At 42.8% G+C, this 18,421-nt stretch overlaps 2 protein-coding genes and 1 long non-coding RNA gene across 5 annotated transcripts; 1 reads left to right on the top strand and 2 right to left on the bottom strand.

Moving 5' to 3' along the window:
* Nucleotides 1–1,348: 1,348 nt before the first annotated feature.
* On the bottom strand, nucleotides 1,349–12,738 carry trpv1 (transient receptor potential cation channel, subfamily V, member 1). Of its 2 annotated transcripts, none has more exons than XM_052047825.1 (16): nucleotides 12,390–12,738; nucleotides 9,571–9,795; nucleotides 8,440–8,597; nucleotides 8,199–8,351; nucleotides 7,689–7,826; nucleotides 7,249–7,550; nucleotides 6,702–6,878; nucleotides 6,479–6,634; nucleotides 6,307–6,402; nucleotides 6,147–6,217; nucleotides 5,573–5,738; nucleotides 5,423–5,489; nucleotides 3,485–3,810; nucleotides 3,295–3,416; nucleotides 1,936–2,057; nucleotides 1,349–1,512 (listed from the first exon to the last, which is right to left on the bottom strand). In XM_052047825.1, the coding sequence occupies exons 2-16, from the start codon at nucleotides 9,777–9,779 to the stop codon at nucleotides 1,433–1,435; spliced, it is 2,343 nt and encodes a 780-aa protein (XP_051903785.1). In that variant the 5' UTR covers nucleotides 9,780–9,795; nucleotides 12,390–12,738; the 3' UTR covers nucleotides 1,349–1,432. The 2 variants fall into 2 exon arrangements, with proteins under 2 accessions (XP_051903785.1, XP_051903784.1); XM_052047824.1 differs by lacking the exon at nucleotides 12,390–12,738 and adding an exon at nucleotides 11,874–12,352.
* A 1,200-nt stretch (nucleotides 12,739–13,938) lies between these two features.
* On the bottom strand, nucleotides 13,939–17,911 carry shpk (sedoheptulokinase). Of its 2 annotated transcripts, XM_052047903.1 has the most exons (7): nucleotides 17,766–17,911; nucleotides 17,561–17,702; nucleotides 16,903–17,059; nucleotides 16,385–16,537; nucleotides 16,054–16,229; nucleotides 15,492–15,692; nucleotides 13,939–14,670 (listed from the first exon to the last, which is right to left on the bottom strand). In XM_052047903.1, exons 1-7 carry the CDS (start codon nucleotides 17,901–17,903, stop codon nucleotides 14,243–14,245), a joined length of 1,395 nt encoding a protein of 464 aa, XP_051903863.1. In that variant the 5' UTR covers nucleotides 17,904–17,911; the 3' UTR covers nucleotides 13,939–14,242. The 2 variants fall into 2 exon arrangements, with proteins under 2 accessions (XP_051903863.1, XP_051903864.1); XM_052047904.1 differs by lacking the exon at nucleotides 15,492–15,692.
* Nucleotides 16,892–18,119, top strand: LOC127588962 (uncharacterized). Its single transcript, XR_007959241.1, has 2 exons — nucleotides 16,892–17,019; nucleotides 17,603–18,119. It is a non-coding gene; the product is annotated as an uncharacterized LOC127588962 (long non-coding RNA).
* The last annotated feature ends 302 nt before the right edge of the window (nucleotides 18,120–18,421 follow it).

Genomic DNA, 18,421 nt, shown 5'->3' with positions numbered 1-18,421 from the left:
CTTTCCAAAAGTTTTGTTGTCGTTTATGTTGAGCCCTGCGTAAACGGAGCCATTTTCGTTCGCAAAGAATTATTCCGTCAACCCTGACAAATGTATTACTTGAATGTGGAGCTGATCGGTGTTCAAGGCGATACAATCGATGTGAGTACAACGTGTTACTAAATGTCACGTGGGATCGAACCTCGCGCGGTCGAATCCCGAGTGAAAAGTGTGTTTGCTACTGATTGTGATGTGAAGACCAAATTGATCACTTGCAAGATGACACGGACAGAAACAAAGCAGACTTCTTTTTTTTTTACGTTGAAACAGCAAACGCATTGTTTATTTTATTGTACACTGGCTTATCTACTAGACTACTGTAACATTTAAACTTTAATGATTGTGTGAGTGTTGACAGCTCGTGTGTGTGTGTGTGTGTGTGTGTGTTTGGGCGCGCGCACATGTGGTTGTGTGTCTCTGTGTGTTTGGTCACCATTGCGCCCATGTTTTGTTCACCTACAAACCCCTAAAAAGCCTTAATTGTTTGGTCCTTGGACTTTCCTTGAGCATGGTTTTAATGAAAACCCCCAAATAATAATAAGAAGGAAAATGGTAAGAAAACACAGACACAGCAAATTTTGGGGGGGGTTAAAAATTTTTTCCCCCTTCTTTTTATTTTCTATTGAGCAATTTCTTAGACATTTGTTATGGGACGCAAGAGAAGGAATGATGTTAATGATACTGTTTTTAGCAATGTGTAGTTACTGAGCTGTAACCCCCCCAGTTTCAAAGCTTCAGTTTTGCAGTTGTTACTATTTATAATACTTGATTTGCTTGTTATTTAAGTACCCACCCACTCACCCCCCGTTCTGTTGCTGTGAAAAGGAAGAAGGTCCATAGCCTATCTTTTTGTCATTTGAAGACAGATAAGAAGCAAGCAAAGCGCGTGAGAGTTGTGCTACTCTTTTTGTAATATTGTAATAATAAAATAAAGTTCTAATTTATGCTTTTGCATGGGTCTGAGACAATGCTTGGACTATACAATGCGTTCCTTTGCAAACAGGAACAGCGGCATAACATAAATAGACAGGTACCCGCACTCAGTTCTGAGCACCAAATGTGATGCTTGTCACACTAATTGCCGCAGCAATCTCACACCGTTTGATTCAGGCCCGCCACCTCCAAATAGCAACAGGAAGTCGAAGCGAGAGTGTGCGAGATTAAGCTTGCCTGGCTGTGATGAAAAAGAACTTGTATCATGGCTGGAATTAGGACCTTTGTGATTCACTACTGATAACGGCCCTTTTCGTGCTACTCAAACCAAGACTGATGCAAGTGGGTTTTTTTTTTCTTTATGTGCATTGTTGCATGCCTACTAAAGCACGAGCTCCTATTTCACAGACATTTCCTTTCAAAATCAACTCGCATTTGCTATTCAGTCCGTTTCCCGTGTTCACACTGGAAAGTTGCTCATCTCTATGGACTTGGGTCCTCCTCGCCTGATCTCTCCAAATAAGTCTCTCCAGCTCCTCCCTGTGGAACCAAAAAGAAAATCAAGGGGATGAAACGACTCATGATCATGTCAGTGTTTCCTCATTTGTATTGAGCTAGGGCATATATTTGACCTTTGAAACAAAATGTCACCCAAAAACAGGTTTACTTACGTCTCAAAAGTATTCACAAATGTACTTGGTGTGAAATATGGGTCTTCATGCTTGAACACAAAAGGTGTTCATCCTGCGACTCTATTCCGTCGTATGAATAGCAACAGATGGATACACACGTTAGTTGGACCTTTTGCCATCTACTTTAAGGGCATTTAATTGCCCTTCATTCATGTCACTGGCAGAGATAAGTTGGGTGAGGGGGGATACACTATTAGAAGTTCATTTTTGGGTCAATCGAGTGAAATAATTGTGCCACTAGTTGGGAATCACTGATGTATTTATTTATTACCTGTGTTTGTCCGAATCGGCGCGTCGTCTGGCGTGAGCTGTCTCCTTCGATCCCAGTGGCCGGGCTCCTCGTGGACGTTGCCCAGGTGGATGTTCCATTTGTTCCAGTTGACTTCCTCCACTCTGCCACGACAGGAGGAAACATGCTCCAATTAGAGGTCAGTTGTTGTTCAAGATGACTGCAGCGTCACAAGATGCAAGCGTCTTTTTCCTATTCAACATTGATTGACACCTCATTGCCTGCAACAGGTTAACGCGTGACTCAAGTGAGGGCAGCATCGTGAGCAAGTGGTTAGCGGTTCTTGACGGTTCTGAAGTTGGGTGTTCAATCTCAAATTGAGGCCAGTTGCTCACACACACCTACACACTGATGGAAAACACCAAAGTCGACCTGATATTTAGCTTAAAATATATGAAATAAATATCAAACAATACAGCAATAGTAAAACAAAATTAGATTTAGGTAAACGATTGGGGGGCTGAAGATAACCATATTGCTAGATTGGCTTTGTATCTCATGGTGCTTCTCCACAAGGGGGCGCACCTTCCCCATATAAACACCAACGATCGCCAGTCATTAATCATGTTCCATGCTCGTCATTTTTTTTTCTAAACAGATCTCTTTTTTTTTTAACTGTCACTGTCCTGGGGACCTCACCCCACCAGGAACAGACTGCTCTCCGCCCGTATCCTCTACCAACATGGGAAGATCACAGTTATTGTCGTCTATAGTCCCAATAGGCGTCACCCCAGATGAGACAAAGGACAATTTTTGTGATGAGCCAGAAGATGGGTTCCAGGCAGCCCCCACCCATGACATCGTCATTGTCCTCACCTATGCCAACGCCACAATCTCCACCCAAGACCACACCCTCCCGGCTGTAACAGGCCCATTTTTCATCGACAACGAAATGCAACGAAAAGAAGACAGAGGTGATATTGTTTGGTCCCAGTGGCCCTTGTACATTCCATCCTGTAGACTTGGGCCCCCTGTCTCCTTATCTTAAGTCAACAGTCTCAAACTTGGGCCTTAAACTGGACAGTGATTTCAAACTCGATCGGCAAATTGGTGCCGCTGTTAAATCCATGTCATCCGCCTGCCCCAGGAACACCCAACCCGCACCATCTTGGCCTTCAAACCCCAGCAAACTGGCTGGAGATGACCCAGAGGTGCCCCCTGCACTCGCTGGCTTGACGTAATAGCCCAATGTGATCCTGGAACATGGTCAACACCTTGCCCACAACATCCAGATGGAGAGAACTGTTTGCAATAGTTGGCTCTATGCGCCATGAAGTGCAAGAGGGCTAAAGAAAGAAAGAAAAAAAGAAACCGCGGTCAAAATCACAGTCAAAAGCTGACCTGAAACAGCGGCGGCAGTCTTGGTCAGAGGGCGTGCCCAGATTTTTGTCCACCCCACAGCGAAGTCTCTTCCTCACAAACGGCAGCAACCTTTTCTCCATGTCCAGGATGGTGATTGCCCTCTGACAAAACGAAACAAAACAAAACCTGTCAAATCAAAGCTGCTGAGGCCGCGTACGGTATGGCCGACCTGTAATTTCCAGATGCTAGCGCTCTCCGTGGTGATCTTCTCCACCGTGCGGTTCATGAGGGCAATGAGCATGTTCAGCAGCAGGATGTAAGTGAGGATGATGTAAAAGATGAGCAGGACGTAGAAGACCTCTTTGTACTGGTAGTGCTCGGTGAACTCCATGTCACCCATGCCGATGGTAAACTTGAAGAGCTGCAGCGTGGTGTAGGAGATGTTTCGGAAGGTGGGTTTGATGCACTCTGAGTCGGGGTGAAGCGGTCCGAAGAGGCGGCCCCTCTTATCAGTGGTGTTTCTCACAGGGGGCTCAATGAGCAGCGTGACCACGGCTGTGGCACATGATAGAACGTCAACACACGACCTCAAAAAATACTTGGCTCTCCAATTATGACCAATATTTACTCTTTCAATGCTAGCCATTTTTTTAGAGAACCTATCTATTGAGATGCTTGTAAATTTAGAGCATTCAGACTGATTTTTCAAGGCTCACAGAATGTTTTAGTTTATGTAAACACAAACTTCCAAATGTAAGAATAGAATCTATTACAAATTTATTCCATTTTTTTTGTAATCAGCTGTAGAACATGGTTGAGTTTCACCCAAATGATTTTTTGGACCCAAAAATGCCGAAAACATGCAATTTGTCAAAAAGGTAGACAAAGTTTTATGCTAATCGTTTCTGCTTTAATAACGGCCTCAAACATCTGAAGAGTCCTTTTCTTCTCTGAGATAACAACAAGGAAATTGTTCTTTTGATGGCAAAATAATGTATTTTAAATATTCCCCATAGTTAGAATTTGACAAACTTTACAAACGATTTGCACTGTATTTAGTTCTACAGGGTGGCCCACTTAAAAGTAGCCCGGATTTTTTTTTAAATTAAAATATTTTTTTAATTTTTTTCAAAACATGTATTTAATTACGTGAATGTTACAAGTGACCCAAGTCTTTCCAAAACCTGTTTTTATTACTTACAGGTTACAAGAGATGCTGGAAGTGTCCCCCATTGACATCTATACATTTTTGAGCACGGCACAGGATGTTGGCTGATACTGACTGCAGCTCTGCTAAGGTGATGCTTCGGATAGTGTTGGTGATGTTCTGTTTGAGTTCGATCAGGGTATGAGGATTATTTGCGTACACCTTTTCTTTTAAATTCCCCCATAGATAAAAATCGCATGAGGTCAGGTCCGGAGACCGTGGTGGCCATAACCCCTTGCTCACAGTTCGCTCTTCCGTAAAGACTTCATGAATGGATGCCAGTGACATGTGGGACGTGTGACAAGGGGTTATGGCCACCACGGTCTCCGGACCTGACCTCATGCGATTTTTATCTATGGGGGAATTTAAAAGAAAAGGTGTACGCAAATAATCCTCATACCCTGAACGAACTCAAACAGAACATCACCAACACTATCCGAAGCATCACCTTAGCAGAGCTGCAGTCAGTATCAGCCAACATCCTGTGCCGTGCTCAAAAATGTATAGATGTCAATGGGGGACACTTCCAGCATCTCTTGTAACCTGTAAGTAATAAAAACAGGTTTTGGAAAGACTTGGGTCACTTGTAACATTCACGTAATTAAATACATGTTTTGAAAAAAATTAAAAAAATATTTTAATTAAAAAAAAAATCCGGGCTACTTTTAAGTGGGCCACCCTGTAGTAGTAGTATTTAGTCGTGTATGCGGGCGCATGCATGCTTAATAATTAAAACAGAGTTTGCCAAGATATTTCTCCTCTCATTCCGATTTTAAAAAGTTGATTGTCAGTTTCCGTTTCCGTCACCGGTGCTCCTCACTGTGATTCCCATTGACAACATTTCACTTCAGCGGCGCTCAGAGTTAAATTACAGTTGAATAAAAAGCCTAAGTGCTCAACAAAACAAAGGTTTGATTCCTAAAAAGAAAATGTCTGGAAGGGTATTGGGAATGGACCTACCTGCTGAGAATCCAAAGAGAAAGACGACATAAACAAATAGAAAGCGCAGGATATCGCTGAGGATCATCTGCAAGGAGGCAAAAAGCCGTTAGCGCCTCAAAGATCCAAAATTGCTTGCAGAGGGAATTTGCGGTATCGCGCTTGATGTACTTTCTGTATCATGACGCTGTAGATGCCCATGTGTTTGCTGCCCCTAGCGAAGTAGAGCAGGTTGACCCAGCTGAGAGCAAGACATAGCACCAGGAAGCCAAGGTATTCTTGTCTCCCAAATAAATAAAGGCCGGCTGCAGTCAGGAAAAGGACAGCCTGCAAAAAGCTGTAAAAGATCACAGAATGGATTAGAGCATCCAAAAAAAAAAAAACATCCATCCATCCATGAGCTGATTTGCTTTTTTTGTGAAATTCTGCTCGGTGGTGCGCTATGCAATTTTTCTCATGTAAAACAAGAGCGTTGTTTCAATGAATTTTGTCAAATGCATAATCTGTTTGTCGTCCTCCATGAACCAGGAAGTAACCTGCTAACGACCAAACAAACATGATGCTCCACAAGTCTGTCGTGCAGATACTGTTTGAATGAAACTGCATCAGACCTGTGATTGGCTGCCAACCAGTCTAAAGACGCACCCTGCCAAAGTCAGTCAAGCCTCGCAGATAATAGATGGATGGAATGTGACCGTTCGTAAATGATCACACGGGCCATCTGCATTGGATCAGTGTTACTTACAAAAGAATATCATAATATCCATCAATCAGCAAGGTCTGCAGCTTTGGTCGTTTCCTCTTCAGATCTTGTAACTACATATCAAATCTTGATTATATAAATGGCTAAGTTGCCATATGTAAAATAAAAGCAAAAGAGATTGGACAGAGGGAATGGTACGTACCCCCATGAAAAAGAAATAGCCGTTTGCCACAATCATTAGTATCTGTCCTGAAATATACAGGTAACCTGTAGCGCTGTGGTCCAGGGGGAACGGTGTCTGAAGACAACAAAAATGTTAACATGAGCGGAGTTGGGTGACCAAGATTGAGACCACAACAGTCCCCAGCAGCCACCTTTCCATCCTTCTTGTTGTAGGCCACCGCTGTGAAGATGACCAGGTACCCAAAGTAGACCAGAAAGTTGAGACAAAATATTCGGCCCGCAAACCTCTTCCACTTGTCTTCCAGCAGTTGGCGCAAAGGTTCTGTCTGGAGCATCTCATGGCGGTTCTGGGAGCAGACACAAAACATTTAACGGCAATCTAGACTCATGTGAGACGGATTCACGGGGACTCACAGGGATGTCACTGCCATAGACGAGTATTTCCAGGGCTGACTTGTTGTCCGCCGAGTCCACTGAGGCCAAGTCGTACAAGGAGCTCTGGACCGGCCCGTAAACCCACTCGGTGAATTTACGAGACAAATGTTTGGTGTGCCTCTCCTGGAATTCGCGCTGCAGGATGTGTGCAAAAAGCTGCAAAAGAGGAACGTAGTTCAATACTGTAACTTTCGACAGTATGTTGCTGCATTTATCATTCTCAATACAATTCTGTACATTTGTATCTCATTAATTACTTTTTATTTATTTTTATTACTGATTATAGTATTTTATTGAATTATTCCTACTACCGGCAAAATACCGTATTTTTTTTGTTTATCCAGTCATTCGCATTTATTTTATTTTTTACAATATCTGGATGTTGACCGATAATTACGATGCCATTTATTTTTATAAAATACAATTATTTTCAATTTAGAAATGTGTAAATGAAATTCATATCTACAAAATTATACACTCAATCATGTTTTGTCGCGCAATTAATATCGTGGCTTTCAAGCCTTACCCCACTTTTTCCAGTCTTGGCAGCCAGCTTGAGAGGCGTCAGGCCGTTGTTGTTTTCAATCTCTTCCAAGTTGAGTTTGGGCCTCAGCCGCGCCGTGATAGTCAGGATGTGGTCGTACATGCTGGTGATGAATAACTCCGTGTTGTCCTTAGTGTTGTCAGCCACCACCACCAGGGCGTGTAGCACCGTGTTGCCGTGAGAGTCGGGTGCGTTCGCATAGGCCTGCTGGAACTCGTTGTCCAAGAGGTACTCCACCATGTCTGGCTGGTTCGTGCACGCTGCCAGGGACAGAGGGAGCTCACCTGGAGACCGAAAAGAAAATTGTGCTATCATTCTTGGGCTATGTTGACAAAAGGATGAACTGGGAAGGGGTTGGAAATAAGTGTTACAAATGGATGCTACAGGCTACAGTTAGCATGACAATTCTCTTGTGAACTCACCAAAGTAGAAATTGGGGCCTTCATGTGGCTGAAAGAATTTCCCAGAGGCTTTGGCATGGACGTCCGCTCCTTTGCTGAGCAGAAGCTTGACGTAGCTCAGACTCCTCCGCTCAATTGCGATGTGCAATGCCGTCTGCCCTGTTTGTTCATATCGAAACGAATGAACAACTTTGTATGAGTTTTAAGATTGTGGTTGTAGTTGGTTTCCAGTCGCTGATGGTGTATATCTATATTAGCCTTCTATCAAACGTTTTTTCCATTTTCACACATTTTTATAAAGCTCCAGGGAGCCACTAGATGTCGCTAAAGAGCCGCATGCCGACCCCAGGTGCGACACTAACTTTGTCGCAGGCAGCATTGGCTCAGTTCCCACTCAGTGATTGTGTAAATATGCATGTGAACGACTGTCTGTCTCTGTATGTGCCAAGTGACATGGCAACCAGTCCAGGGTGTTGTCCCCCTTTTACCCAAAGATGGCGTCCAGCTGCCCTTATTTAACTCCGAACTTACCTTTATAGTAACGTTCGGTGTAAGCTGCGTTGACAAACTCTTTCAGGTCGCCCGTCCTCTCTGAGATGTCCAATAATAAGTCAACGGTTGGATTCTCGCCGTCTCGGAGGTGCAGGAGGGCCTTCATCAGGGCAGTTTTACCGTACGACTGATCTGTAAGTGTCAAGCAATCAATCAATCGCACACACATTTTCTTCATAGTCTTGTGTGGTCTGTCATTAAAAAAAATTGTTACACGCACACAGAGAGTCGGTGAGTTTCTTCATATTTTGGTGCAGGTACTGGGATAGGCCGTCCAATTTCCTGATATCGCCGCTGGCCGCCGCTTCAAACAGCCTATCGATGTCAAACGTCCGACTATCTCGCTTGCTGTTATCCTGATCCACACCTTGGATCTCCCTTCAAATCAAACACATTGGAATAGAAACGGCAACGTCAGGTTTGTAAGTTTCTATTTTTTTATGATTCTGGGTTAGAGAGACAATTTTATGTTATTCTTGTGCGTCAGAGGTGAATGGGCATTGTTTTGTGTGAGAGATTTTTGTGGGGTGTGAATTTTGGTGGCGAGTATAGGTATTACGTGTGAGGTTTTTGTTTCGTGGGATACGTTTTTGTGGGTATGTAGGAGGTTTTTGGTGTGTGGAAGTATTTTTTGTTTTGTGAGGAATATTCCTGTATGTGTGTGTCGTTTTTTTTATCCTCATGTGATGTTTGTGTTGTGTGAGTGGGTTTTGATGTTTTTGTGAGATGTTTCTTTGCGAAATGTTGGTTGTGTTTGAGCTTTTTTGTTTCATGTTTTGTTCTTATTGAGTGTGAAACGTTTAACTAGGCACGTTTTTTAGGTAATTGGGAGACCTTGTTGTAACATGTGGGAGGTTTTTTGTTAGAATTAGTGTGTGAAAGGTTTTTCCAGTGAGTGCAACAGATTTGTGCTATGAGAGAGTTTTTTGTGTTTCTGTGAGAGGTTTCTTGGTGAGATATGAAACTGTTTTTGATTTGTGAGGCTCTTTTTGGGAGGGGAAGTTTTTTGTGGGTGAAAGTTTTTGCTTTTGACGAGATGTGTGTGAGATGATTAGGCATTTGTTGACTGTGATTTTTTTGTTGTTGTTCAGTTAGATTTTTTTGTGTGTGTGTGTATTTGTGAGAGCTTTTTTGTTACGGTTCTTGGTGAGTAGAAAGGTTGCATCCGATTTTTGTGTGTGTGAGGTTTTCTGTTGTATGATTATTTTTTCAATTATTTCACAGAGAGTTTTCTTTTGACCCATGCAAGTTTTTTTCATCGTGTGTAACAGGTTCTTTTTTGTGTGCGAGAGGTTTATGAGTGAAGTGTGATATAAGAATTTAGATGCACGTACAGGAAGCAAAGTCTCACTTGTTAAAATTGAGATTGAATCGTATTTGAGGTTTGGTGTCCTCCATTTCCTCCTGGTAGTCCGTGTCCATGGGGGCTTTAGGTGCCTCGTGGCCCGCACTTAAAACAGACCCTAGAACATCTTGTTTTGGCGACTTGTGTCGACATTTCTCGGCCTCTGTCCTGTCATCAGCCTCCAGAGAGAAGGCGTACTTTTCGGACTTCTTCATATCCGTACCCAGATGTCTGCAATAATCGTAAAGGAAAAAGCTTTCAAATGAAAGTGTTGAGGTGGTGGTTGAGGGATGATTCATGATAAGCTGGTTTATATGGGTATGTGCATTTTAAACAGAGATTACAGATAGGTGATGAGGTCTCCTGCAAAGTGGGGATGGGATCAAATTCATGCATAAAACAATAACTGATGATGTTTTCATTCGGCGGCAGTTGGCTGAAACGTTAACAAATCCGGCTCACAGTTCTGAGGTTTGAATCTGGGCTCCTGCTTTGATATGTGGCGTGAGCACGTGCTCCCCGTGCTTGCGTGGAGTTTCTTGACTACTGTACTCTGCCCCCACCACATGCACTGTCACCCCTTCTGTTGGCAATGAATTTATCCATCCATCCATTTTCTAAACCACTTATCCTTGTAATGGTCAGGGGTGTGCTAGAGCCTCTCCAGGCTGTCTTCGGGCAGTAGGCGGGGTCCACCCTGAACTGGTTGCCAGCCAAACACAGGGCACACATAGACAAACAACCATTCGCGCTCACACCTATTCTCAATTATGGACTATTTAGAGCGTTCCATTAACCTGTCTTGCATGTAATTGGAATGTGGGAGGAAATCGGAGCACCCGCAGGAAACCCACTCAGGCACAGGGAGAACATGCAAACTCCACACAGGAAGACCATGGGCCGTTACCTCCACACTGTGAGGCGGACATGCTAACCAGTTGAACACCGTGACGCTCCCCTGCCCCAACCCCCCCCCCCCCCCCCCCCCCCAAAAAAAACAAAAACAAATGTAAATGAAGCTAATAAAAAGTGATTATTTCTCTAAACGTGCCTTGCGACTTACTGGCCACCATTCGATGGTGTAGGCCGCCTCTCGCCTCAAATCAGACCTGATGGGCAGCAGCAATGGCGAAGGTGGGTACACACTCACTTCATTAGGAACAAATGCACCATCCTGATTAAACATTCAGCTTTTACAAGTGTATCAAGAGAACCCGTACAAATTAATGGATACACTCTTACAGCATGTACGTGACCTTCAAACATCCATTTTCCATGATGCTCATCCTCTTTAGATTTTTTGGTAGTTTGCACCGCCGAGCCAGTTTACAACACTGTACTCGATAGTTTCCTATGTTGCGTGTACATTGTCATACTTTCAGACTGTTCAATGAAAATAAAACGGGAGAGAAATACTTTCTCTGCTCTTAGCAAAGTATGAGAAGTTGAATTGTATTTGTGGAATGCGGACAAAAGCACACACAGTGAAGTTACCATGACCACAGATCACCTCAGCAGTAGACATGTGATGTTTGCCTTCTACTGCTTAACAAAGAGTTTGTTTATGTATTTAAAAAAAAAAAACATCTTCATGACTGCAGCACACATTGTGTGCTGAGGACATAGCCTTCCTTATACAATCGATCACAATTAATGGGGGTGGGGTAGGGGCTGCAAATTCCCTAGGACAAGTTAAAAAAATATATTATTTTCACCCAAAAAAGCATTATGTAAACGATAATGGGAAGTGATTTTCTTGTTCCCATTTTCTGTTTTAAAATGGGGGAAATAGATGACTCGGCATGAAAACTGAGAGATGCATTAAGAGGAACGTGATAGCGGGTAAGATTTAAATGGAGCAAAGCGATTGAAACGTAATGGAATTTGCATTTGTATTCATTCATTCATAAACCATAAATAGACCACGGACAGAATTTGCTTTGCCACTGTCGTGTGTGTGTGGGCAAAAGCACTTTGCGTACGCTCTGGGTGGAGATAAATATAAATGGAATAAATTGTACTTTTTCAATCGACTTACGACATCTGTAATTAAACACTCACTTTTCAACACAAAAACACGACCACAGTCAGGAATAACGTCCCGAAAACAACAGAAATGTTCTTACTGCCCAGAGACGGCTGGTATAGGCTCCAGCACCCCCCGCGACCCTAATGGGAATCGAGCGGTTCGGAAAATGAATGAATCAATGCTTCCCTCTGATGTCGCAATTTCCTTTGAAATCCAAAGAAACAATTTGAAAATAGTGGGGGAGAAATTAAAAATAATAATGATCTGTGAATTGACTCACCAACACAATGGATCTGAGATTCAACTTGCAGATAGATGATCGTTTTCCTCACATAAAAAAATAACACGATGAGAACACCGTTTGGTCTGCTGCAGACGGTTTGGGGCGGGCAATGTGTCCGAAGATGCTCGCTTAACATAACACGGACAAGAAGAGCGTGAGGAGGGGAGGGTGGGAGGGGGGGGGGGCGGCGATGGCCCGCCCTGGAGAATATCAGAGTACATTAGTGTGGAGCTGTAAGTGCTTGAAATGAGGATGTATTGACTAGCTGTGCACAAGCCCACGCACATACATCAAATCTGACTTGCTGACTGGCTGAAGAACACACACACACATACACACATACTCATACACGTTCCAAAGATAACAAAACTAACCTACCTACACCCCAAAATTGAAAAGGGGCACTATTTTCAAGATAATCCTACAGTAAGTATGATTTAACATGATAAATATTGTCCATGAACTTGATTATCTATTAGTCAGCAATTCATCTGGTACACTCTCGTTACTCACCTAAACGGGGTCCTGATGAAAATGGCTACAGAGCCAGTTTGATGAAGTGTGAAAAATGATTGTAATTAAAATGAAGATGTCCTTTTGGAGTATCCAACTGATCAGGTTGGAAACTCTACACATTCCGATTCAAACGATGAGAGGCTGGGTCTTTGGAAGGAATTAATGCTAAAAAAATTCTTGCACGACAAAAATATTCCTTTTCATCTGTCCATAGTAAAATGTAAACATTTGGCTAGTTCCGAAAGAATCATGTTAGTCTTGCCCCAAAATGTTAATACAGAAAAAAATCTTTATTCTGGCACCGTCACTGATTGTTCTCCAATTTTTGAGACGCAAGGGGAAAAAAAAGAGCCACCACAAGGCGATCCGTTGGTGATTTTTCAGATTGGGGGTGTGGTGAACATCACCAATGATGACCTCAGGGGCACCTTCCAGATCCTTTGATGTCCCACCTACAAAGGTCTATCACTCTCTCTCTCTCCATATATATGTGTATGTATGTACTGTGTATATATATATATATGTATATATATATAAAATATACAGTATATGCACCAAAAATATGAAATGTCCAAATGGTTTTTTTTTTGGTTTGTTACATATTACAATTCATATCGAAGCATCTAGCCGTTTTAATCGAAACGTTAGGTCCTTCTTTCTCCTATAACATTTATAAGCCATGGTTTCCTTTTTAGCCCATTCTGGTTCAAATTACTGTGTGTTTAGTTTCCCTTCAACGTGTCTGTGTTTGCGTGTGCATGTGGGATGATCACTGGTCCCGTGATCACTGTGTGATATTTTTGGCCATGAAGTACAGGCTCACTCAGTGTGGCAACCGGCTACTTCCTGTTGTCTTTGAGACATTACTGTAGTTACAACAGAATTCCCCAGTCATTGTACCACAACAATTAGCACTTGGAATGAAAGTCGTCATTCGGGATAACAGCGAGGGAAAATTGACAACTGGAGGAATGTAACAATGCTAAATGCAAAGCGAATTGAAATTGTCTTTGAGCGTTTGCAATCGCACTCACATGATTTAAAAAATTGGAATAAGGTGATAAATATTAGATCCCACTTTGGGAGGGATTGAATTTATCTCTCGAACCTTCTCTGGGTCATTGAGAAATTCACTGGCCGTCTGAAAGCAGGCATGTGAGGGTGACTTTTTAAGCAGTTCGATGATACTTTGAGGCTGCTCCATTCCTTTTTCCTCATCATCAGCCTCCATTGTCTAGCTTGGACTAGCTCAATGAAGTGACGCTCATTTTGTGCATCTTTGCCTTTGAATTGATGGCACCAAGACTTTATCGCCTTCTGATCACGTCTTTCAATTTCTCATTTTGTAAACCATTCCAGTTCTGATGCAGCTCTAGAAACTTGTCTCTTGACATCTTCTGAAAATACTATTTGCCCAAGATGGGGAGATTAAAATGTATGAAGTTAATTCTTTTGTGCAAAGCTGTTCATCACATGGGTAGCAGCCAATCAGTGGGAGTTGTTGAGATCAAATACTTAATTCACAAAATAAACAAAACCATTTTCATATCGCTTTTTAATGCATTTTTCATTGATTATCTGTCAAATGCCATAATCAATATACAGTACAAGCAATCAATATACATAAAGTGATGAGAAACAAGGTGCCATTCAAATGTGCAATGCTCGAGAACGAATTAATTTCTCAGTGGCATATACCATAGTTGCTTTTGTCCTTTAATCCATAAAATATAACCCAAGCTATTTATTTAAAAAAAGCAGAATAAGACAATTGCCAGCAAAATCTGTAAGGCAGGCACTTCGTTCATTGAACTGTTCCTTTGTCATCTTCAAGAAGCGGCTCAAATTTGTCATTTCACCACAGGAGAAGCGCCATCGGTCGATCCGAGTCGATCGCAGAGGACTAAAGCAACGCCAACAGCAGAGTCAGCATTCTGTCCATATACGACCGATTGAGAAAACACTCTCTCCACTTCCTGTCTGAGCACCTCATTCCGCGCAAGGGCGCTCCCGCTACCAACTATACTCTTGATGCCCGCCTGCCGCAGGCGCTCAGGGGGCATCATGGAGGCCAGGTTCTCCAGGATCCCGCGGCACAGCGCTCTGGTCACATGACCGAGAGAGAGATTACAGGCGGAGATGTTGGTCACTTTAGCCAGAGCGAAAGGGTCGTGCCTCTCTCCCAGAATGGTCGGACTCACTGTGAGGTCGCTGCTTTCTTGCTCCAGAGCACAACCGATCATCTTTTCATATAAAGATTGCTCGCTCAGCTCCACGCCTGCAATGGAGACGAAGTGGAATTGTTACAATGGCAATCATACAATTGACCATCCTTTTCGAATACAGTGAAACTCCTCTACAACAAAATCATGTTTGCAGCAAGAAAATTTTCACAACAGGGGGTTTTTCACTGTAGCAAATTTGATCTCTGATGTAAACACACACACACACAAACGTATGTGTACTCTTTATTTTTATTCCAATAGTGCATAAGTATGAGCATACTCTTTTCTGACACTTCATATAGTCAGTGTACAAAGAAAAAAAGGGAAAGAGATTGCGAAATTTATGATCAGCATTCACTTTCACTTACATACATTTCTTGGATAATGTCTTTTATTTTACTTCCTCAGTCTTTCATTTTGATCACTTTTACCCTCTCTTCCAGTATCAGAGCTCTTCTTGTCTTAGCTGCTTGACATCCAAAGGTCCGTTTTGTCGCCATTTTAGCAATGCAATGTTCTTGCTGCGCCTGAAACTAACAATAACAAATACTTCCTGGACTACTGCGCATGTGTAAACCAGTATGGTGGTTGCTGTTGCCGTTTCCGAACGAAGCAGTAGAGGTCGCTGTTGGATTAGACTTTGTTGTAGTGAATCTCGTCGCGAGGCAAGAGGAGAGAAAAATATTTCGTATAACGCAATAGGGGTTTCTTTTGTTGTATGGGGGGCAGGAAAGTGGGAATGGTGTTAATGCATGAAGATTTTTTCCACACTAGGGGGGATTTTCGCCCATGTAGGTTTCGTTGTCAAGGAGTTTCACTTTACACCACCGCAGAAATGCATGCGTGGGATAACATGATCAATAAAAGTACACACCAAGTTCTTTCATCCAGCCAGTCAACATTTCTACAAACGTGGCCAGCACATTGCCGCCGTTGAGTGACGCCGCCACCGCCAAGTATGACGAGCCGAAGTACGGGAAGAAGGCAATAGAGGATTCGGGCTGTGGTGAGTCGGGAGGTTTGAAGTCAGCTGGCATGGCGAAGGTCAGTTGGGCTGAGGTGCTTATGTTAAGAACTAGGACGTTAAGGGCATAAAACGTGCAGATTTGTGAGTTGGGGTTAAAACAAATGTTGATTACTTCAAGTGCAAGGAACAATGAAGGCAGTTTTTACAAAGTAGATTGAGTGTATGCAGTGCAGGTATTCCCAACCTGTGGTGTGAGATTAAAAATGTAGAACTGTTGGTTAAGATGATAAAAATGAGTATGTACAGTATGTGCCCAGCTTTAGAGGATCCATGTGCGCCAATCTTCGTTCTGTTACACAACTCCAAGATTTTCATGACAAAACCTGACAAAATGTGTTGGAGCATGGCCGATGTGACATTTCCGAAATTGATTCACTGGACAACAGAAAGAGAAGATTACTTCTTTCACCTGCATCTGTCTGTGCACTCAAACAGGAGTACACGGCGCACTGGAAGTCTCCTAGGGCGGCCCCTACTGGCGTGCCAGCGGGAATGCCATGCCAGTCAGAGCGCGTGTGACCCGCCAGCTCACCAGAGGGGACACACTGAGGAAGCAGGTGCAAAGGGAAGCCGGCGCCATTGAGACTAGAAGATGCACGCACACAAAAACACTACTGTTGTCTCACACGATCAGTTTGAACAGAATGCCATGCATTTAGTACTTAAGTTAGACCTAATATTCAGAAAGCTCACACACCGTTAGCACATAAATCAACAATACAAGAAAGACGTTTACATACATGTCCACGTTCCACTGTCCGGCGGATGTGTTGTAGAAACCCCAGCTGGCTGCATTCTGAGGTGTCATGAGACATCGGTCTAACCCACACAGCATGGATACCACATAGTCCTGAATGGTGCCGGCGACAGTGAAGTCCTTTAGGAACTCGGGCCTGCAGAAGAATCACGCTCATATTTAAACTTTACAAGAGAGCCATAATTACGTTGACGTACTGTATGGTCAGGTCCTTAAATAGTGGGACACTGATGCAATTCACATTGTTTTGGCTCTAAACACCCCAACAATATATTTGAAATGAAACAAAACGAGGTGTGCTTAAACTGCTGACTCCTTACTTTTATTTGAGGGTATTTCGATCCAAAACGGATGAACACTTTAGGAATCACAGAAGTATTTAAAAGTACCGGTACATTTTGTTTGTTTCATTTCAAATCCATTGAGGTGGTGTTTAGAGCCAAAAAGATGAGAATTGTGTCCCAATATTTATGGCCCTGAGTGTATGTCTGTTTTGCTCACCTGTGTTTCATGTACCAAAAAATGGTCGCACACCCGAAGCCTGTGGCCACGCTGAGGTGTGAGTTTGGTTTTGGAAGGGAGGACAGGAAACTATTGCTGCAGCGGCCATCTTGCCAGGTGATCAACTGACTGAGGTCCCCTCTGGACCAATCGCAACCTGCAAGCAAAGAAATGTTCATACTTTAGAATCCGTCCGAACTAATATTGCTTTTCACTTTTGTATTAATACAAAGACATCCCTGGGACTCCCATTAATATATTTTGTTGCAAGACAATAGAAAAGTGATTTCAGTCCCCGATTAATTAGTGCAGTATTGTAAAATTGTAATGCGGTGTACTAGTGTTATTTCATGAATAACCAAACATCAGCTTTCCATGATATCCCGTGGCAGTACATATACTGGACAACCATCCTCTATATTAGAATATTAAGTAGCATATAAGTCATAATAACTGTAAATAATTGTATTAAACACCTTCAGAGGCCCAAAACGGAATGGTGGTAACACAGTGTGCCTTCTTGTACAGAATGTCATCGTATTCTAACACTGCGCCAAGCACCAACCGTAAGCTACACCGAGAAACTATATGATACATATTTATGAATACAAATAATATGGAGAAATATAGGACTGGCGAAAAAAGACAACGTGTTTACCGCTCTTTGCATTCCAAAACAAAACCCCGTGCATCTGTCCAGATACCCCGATGCTGCACACATGTTGCAGCTTGTCCTTGGATAGCAGCCCGACGCACCGGTTGAGAGTGTCCAGAATACGCGCGGTATCCTGCTCCTTGGCCTGGACACAAATGTTGACGGCGAATGTTTTTTTAGGTCACTTGTGAGTATGTCGATCACTTACCTTTATCCCGTTTGTATCGGCTATGTCAGAAGCAGTTGCCAAACTCTGGCTTGCAGCGACACTCTTTGAATCGCTTTCTAATAAAACTGCTTTAATCGATGTGGTGCCCACATCTAAACCCAGAATGTACGAATGCATAGTGACAGTCACACACGACCCTCAGGCAACAGATCAACACACTCTTCTTCGTCGGTGTTTGACCCAGTAGCCACACAAGTGTACAGTATTACTGCACCCACTTGGGGCTACTCGTTCAGTAGGTCATTCTAATAAAAATATTTGCGTAGGAAATCCTACATATTTAAAAATATATATTTTCTTCAATTAACAATATATTTGCTGCCTACACAAACTTTAATAAAATCCTACGTTTTATTATGAATGCACCGTTGGCATCCTCATTTGTGATGACGGTAGGTACTTTTTCCAGTTCCCACAATGCACCGCGACTAGCATGGACGGGAACTGACTGGCAAGGACTCCAACTGCAGATTGATAAAAATGAAGGTGGCTTTACCTCACCCATTTTGCTAACATCGCTCGCAGCAGTTCCGCGTTCAAGTTGACGAAGTCATATTTTACACACGATGCATCTGTGATTAAGCTGTAAGGAGCCGAGAAGCCGTTTACCCACCGGTAAGAATCATAGTTAGCAT

Source organism: Hippocampus zosterae, chromosome 16, assembly GCF_025434085.1.
Source record: "Hippocampus zosterae strain Florida chromosome 16, ASM2543408v3, whole genome shotgun sequence".
In the NCBI taxonomy this organism is placed as follows: Eukaryota; Metazoa; Chordata; class Actinopteri; order Syngnathiformes; family Syngnathidae; genus Hippocampus; species Hippocampus zosterae.
This window is presented reverse-complemented; position numbering and strand designations above follow the sequence as displayed.

Coding starts and splice junctions, on each gene's coding strand:
- trpv1 (XM_052047825.1), bottom strand. CDS start 9,779: ATGAAGAAGTCCGAAAAGTACGCCTTCTCTCTGGAGGCTGATGACAGG. Junction 6,635..6,701: donor TCTATGGCAGTGACATCCCT/GTGAGTCCCCGT, acceptor GTCTGCTCCCAG/AACCGCCATGAGATGCTCCA. Junction 2,058..3,294: donor GACTGCCGCCGCTGTTTCAG/GTCAGCTTTTGA, acceptor CTGTCGTGGCAG/AGTGGAGGAAGTCAACTGGA.
- shpk (XM_052047903.1), bottom strand. CDS start 17,903: ATGCATTCGTACATTCTGGGTTTAGATGTGGGCACCACATCGATTAAA. Junction 16,538..16,902: donor TTTTGGTACATGAAACACAG/GTGAGCAAAACA, acceptor ATTCTTCTGCAG/GCCCGAGTTCCTAAAGGACT. Junction 14,671..15,491: donor TGGCTGGATGAAAGAACTTG/GTGTGTACTTTT, acceptor TCTCCATTGCAG/GCGTGGAGCTGAGCGAGCAA.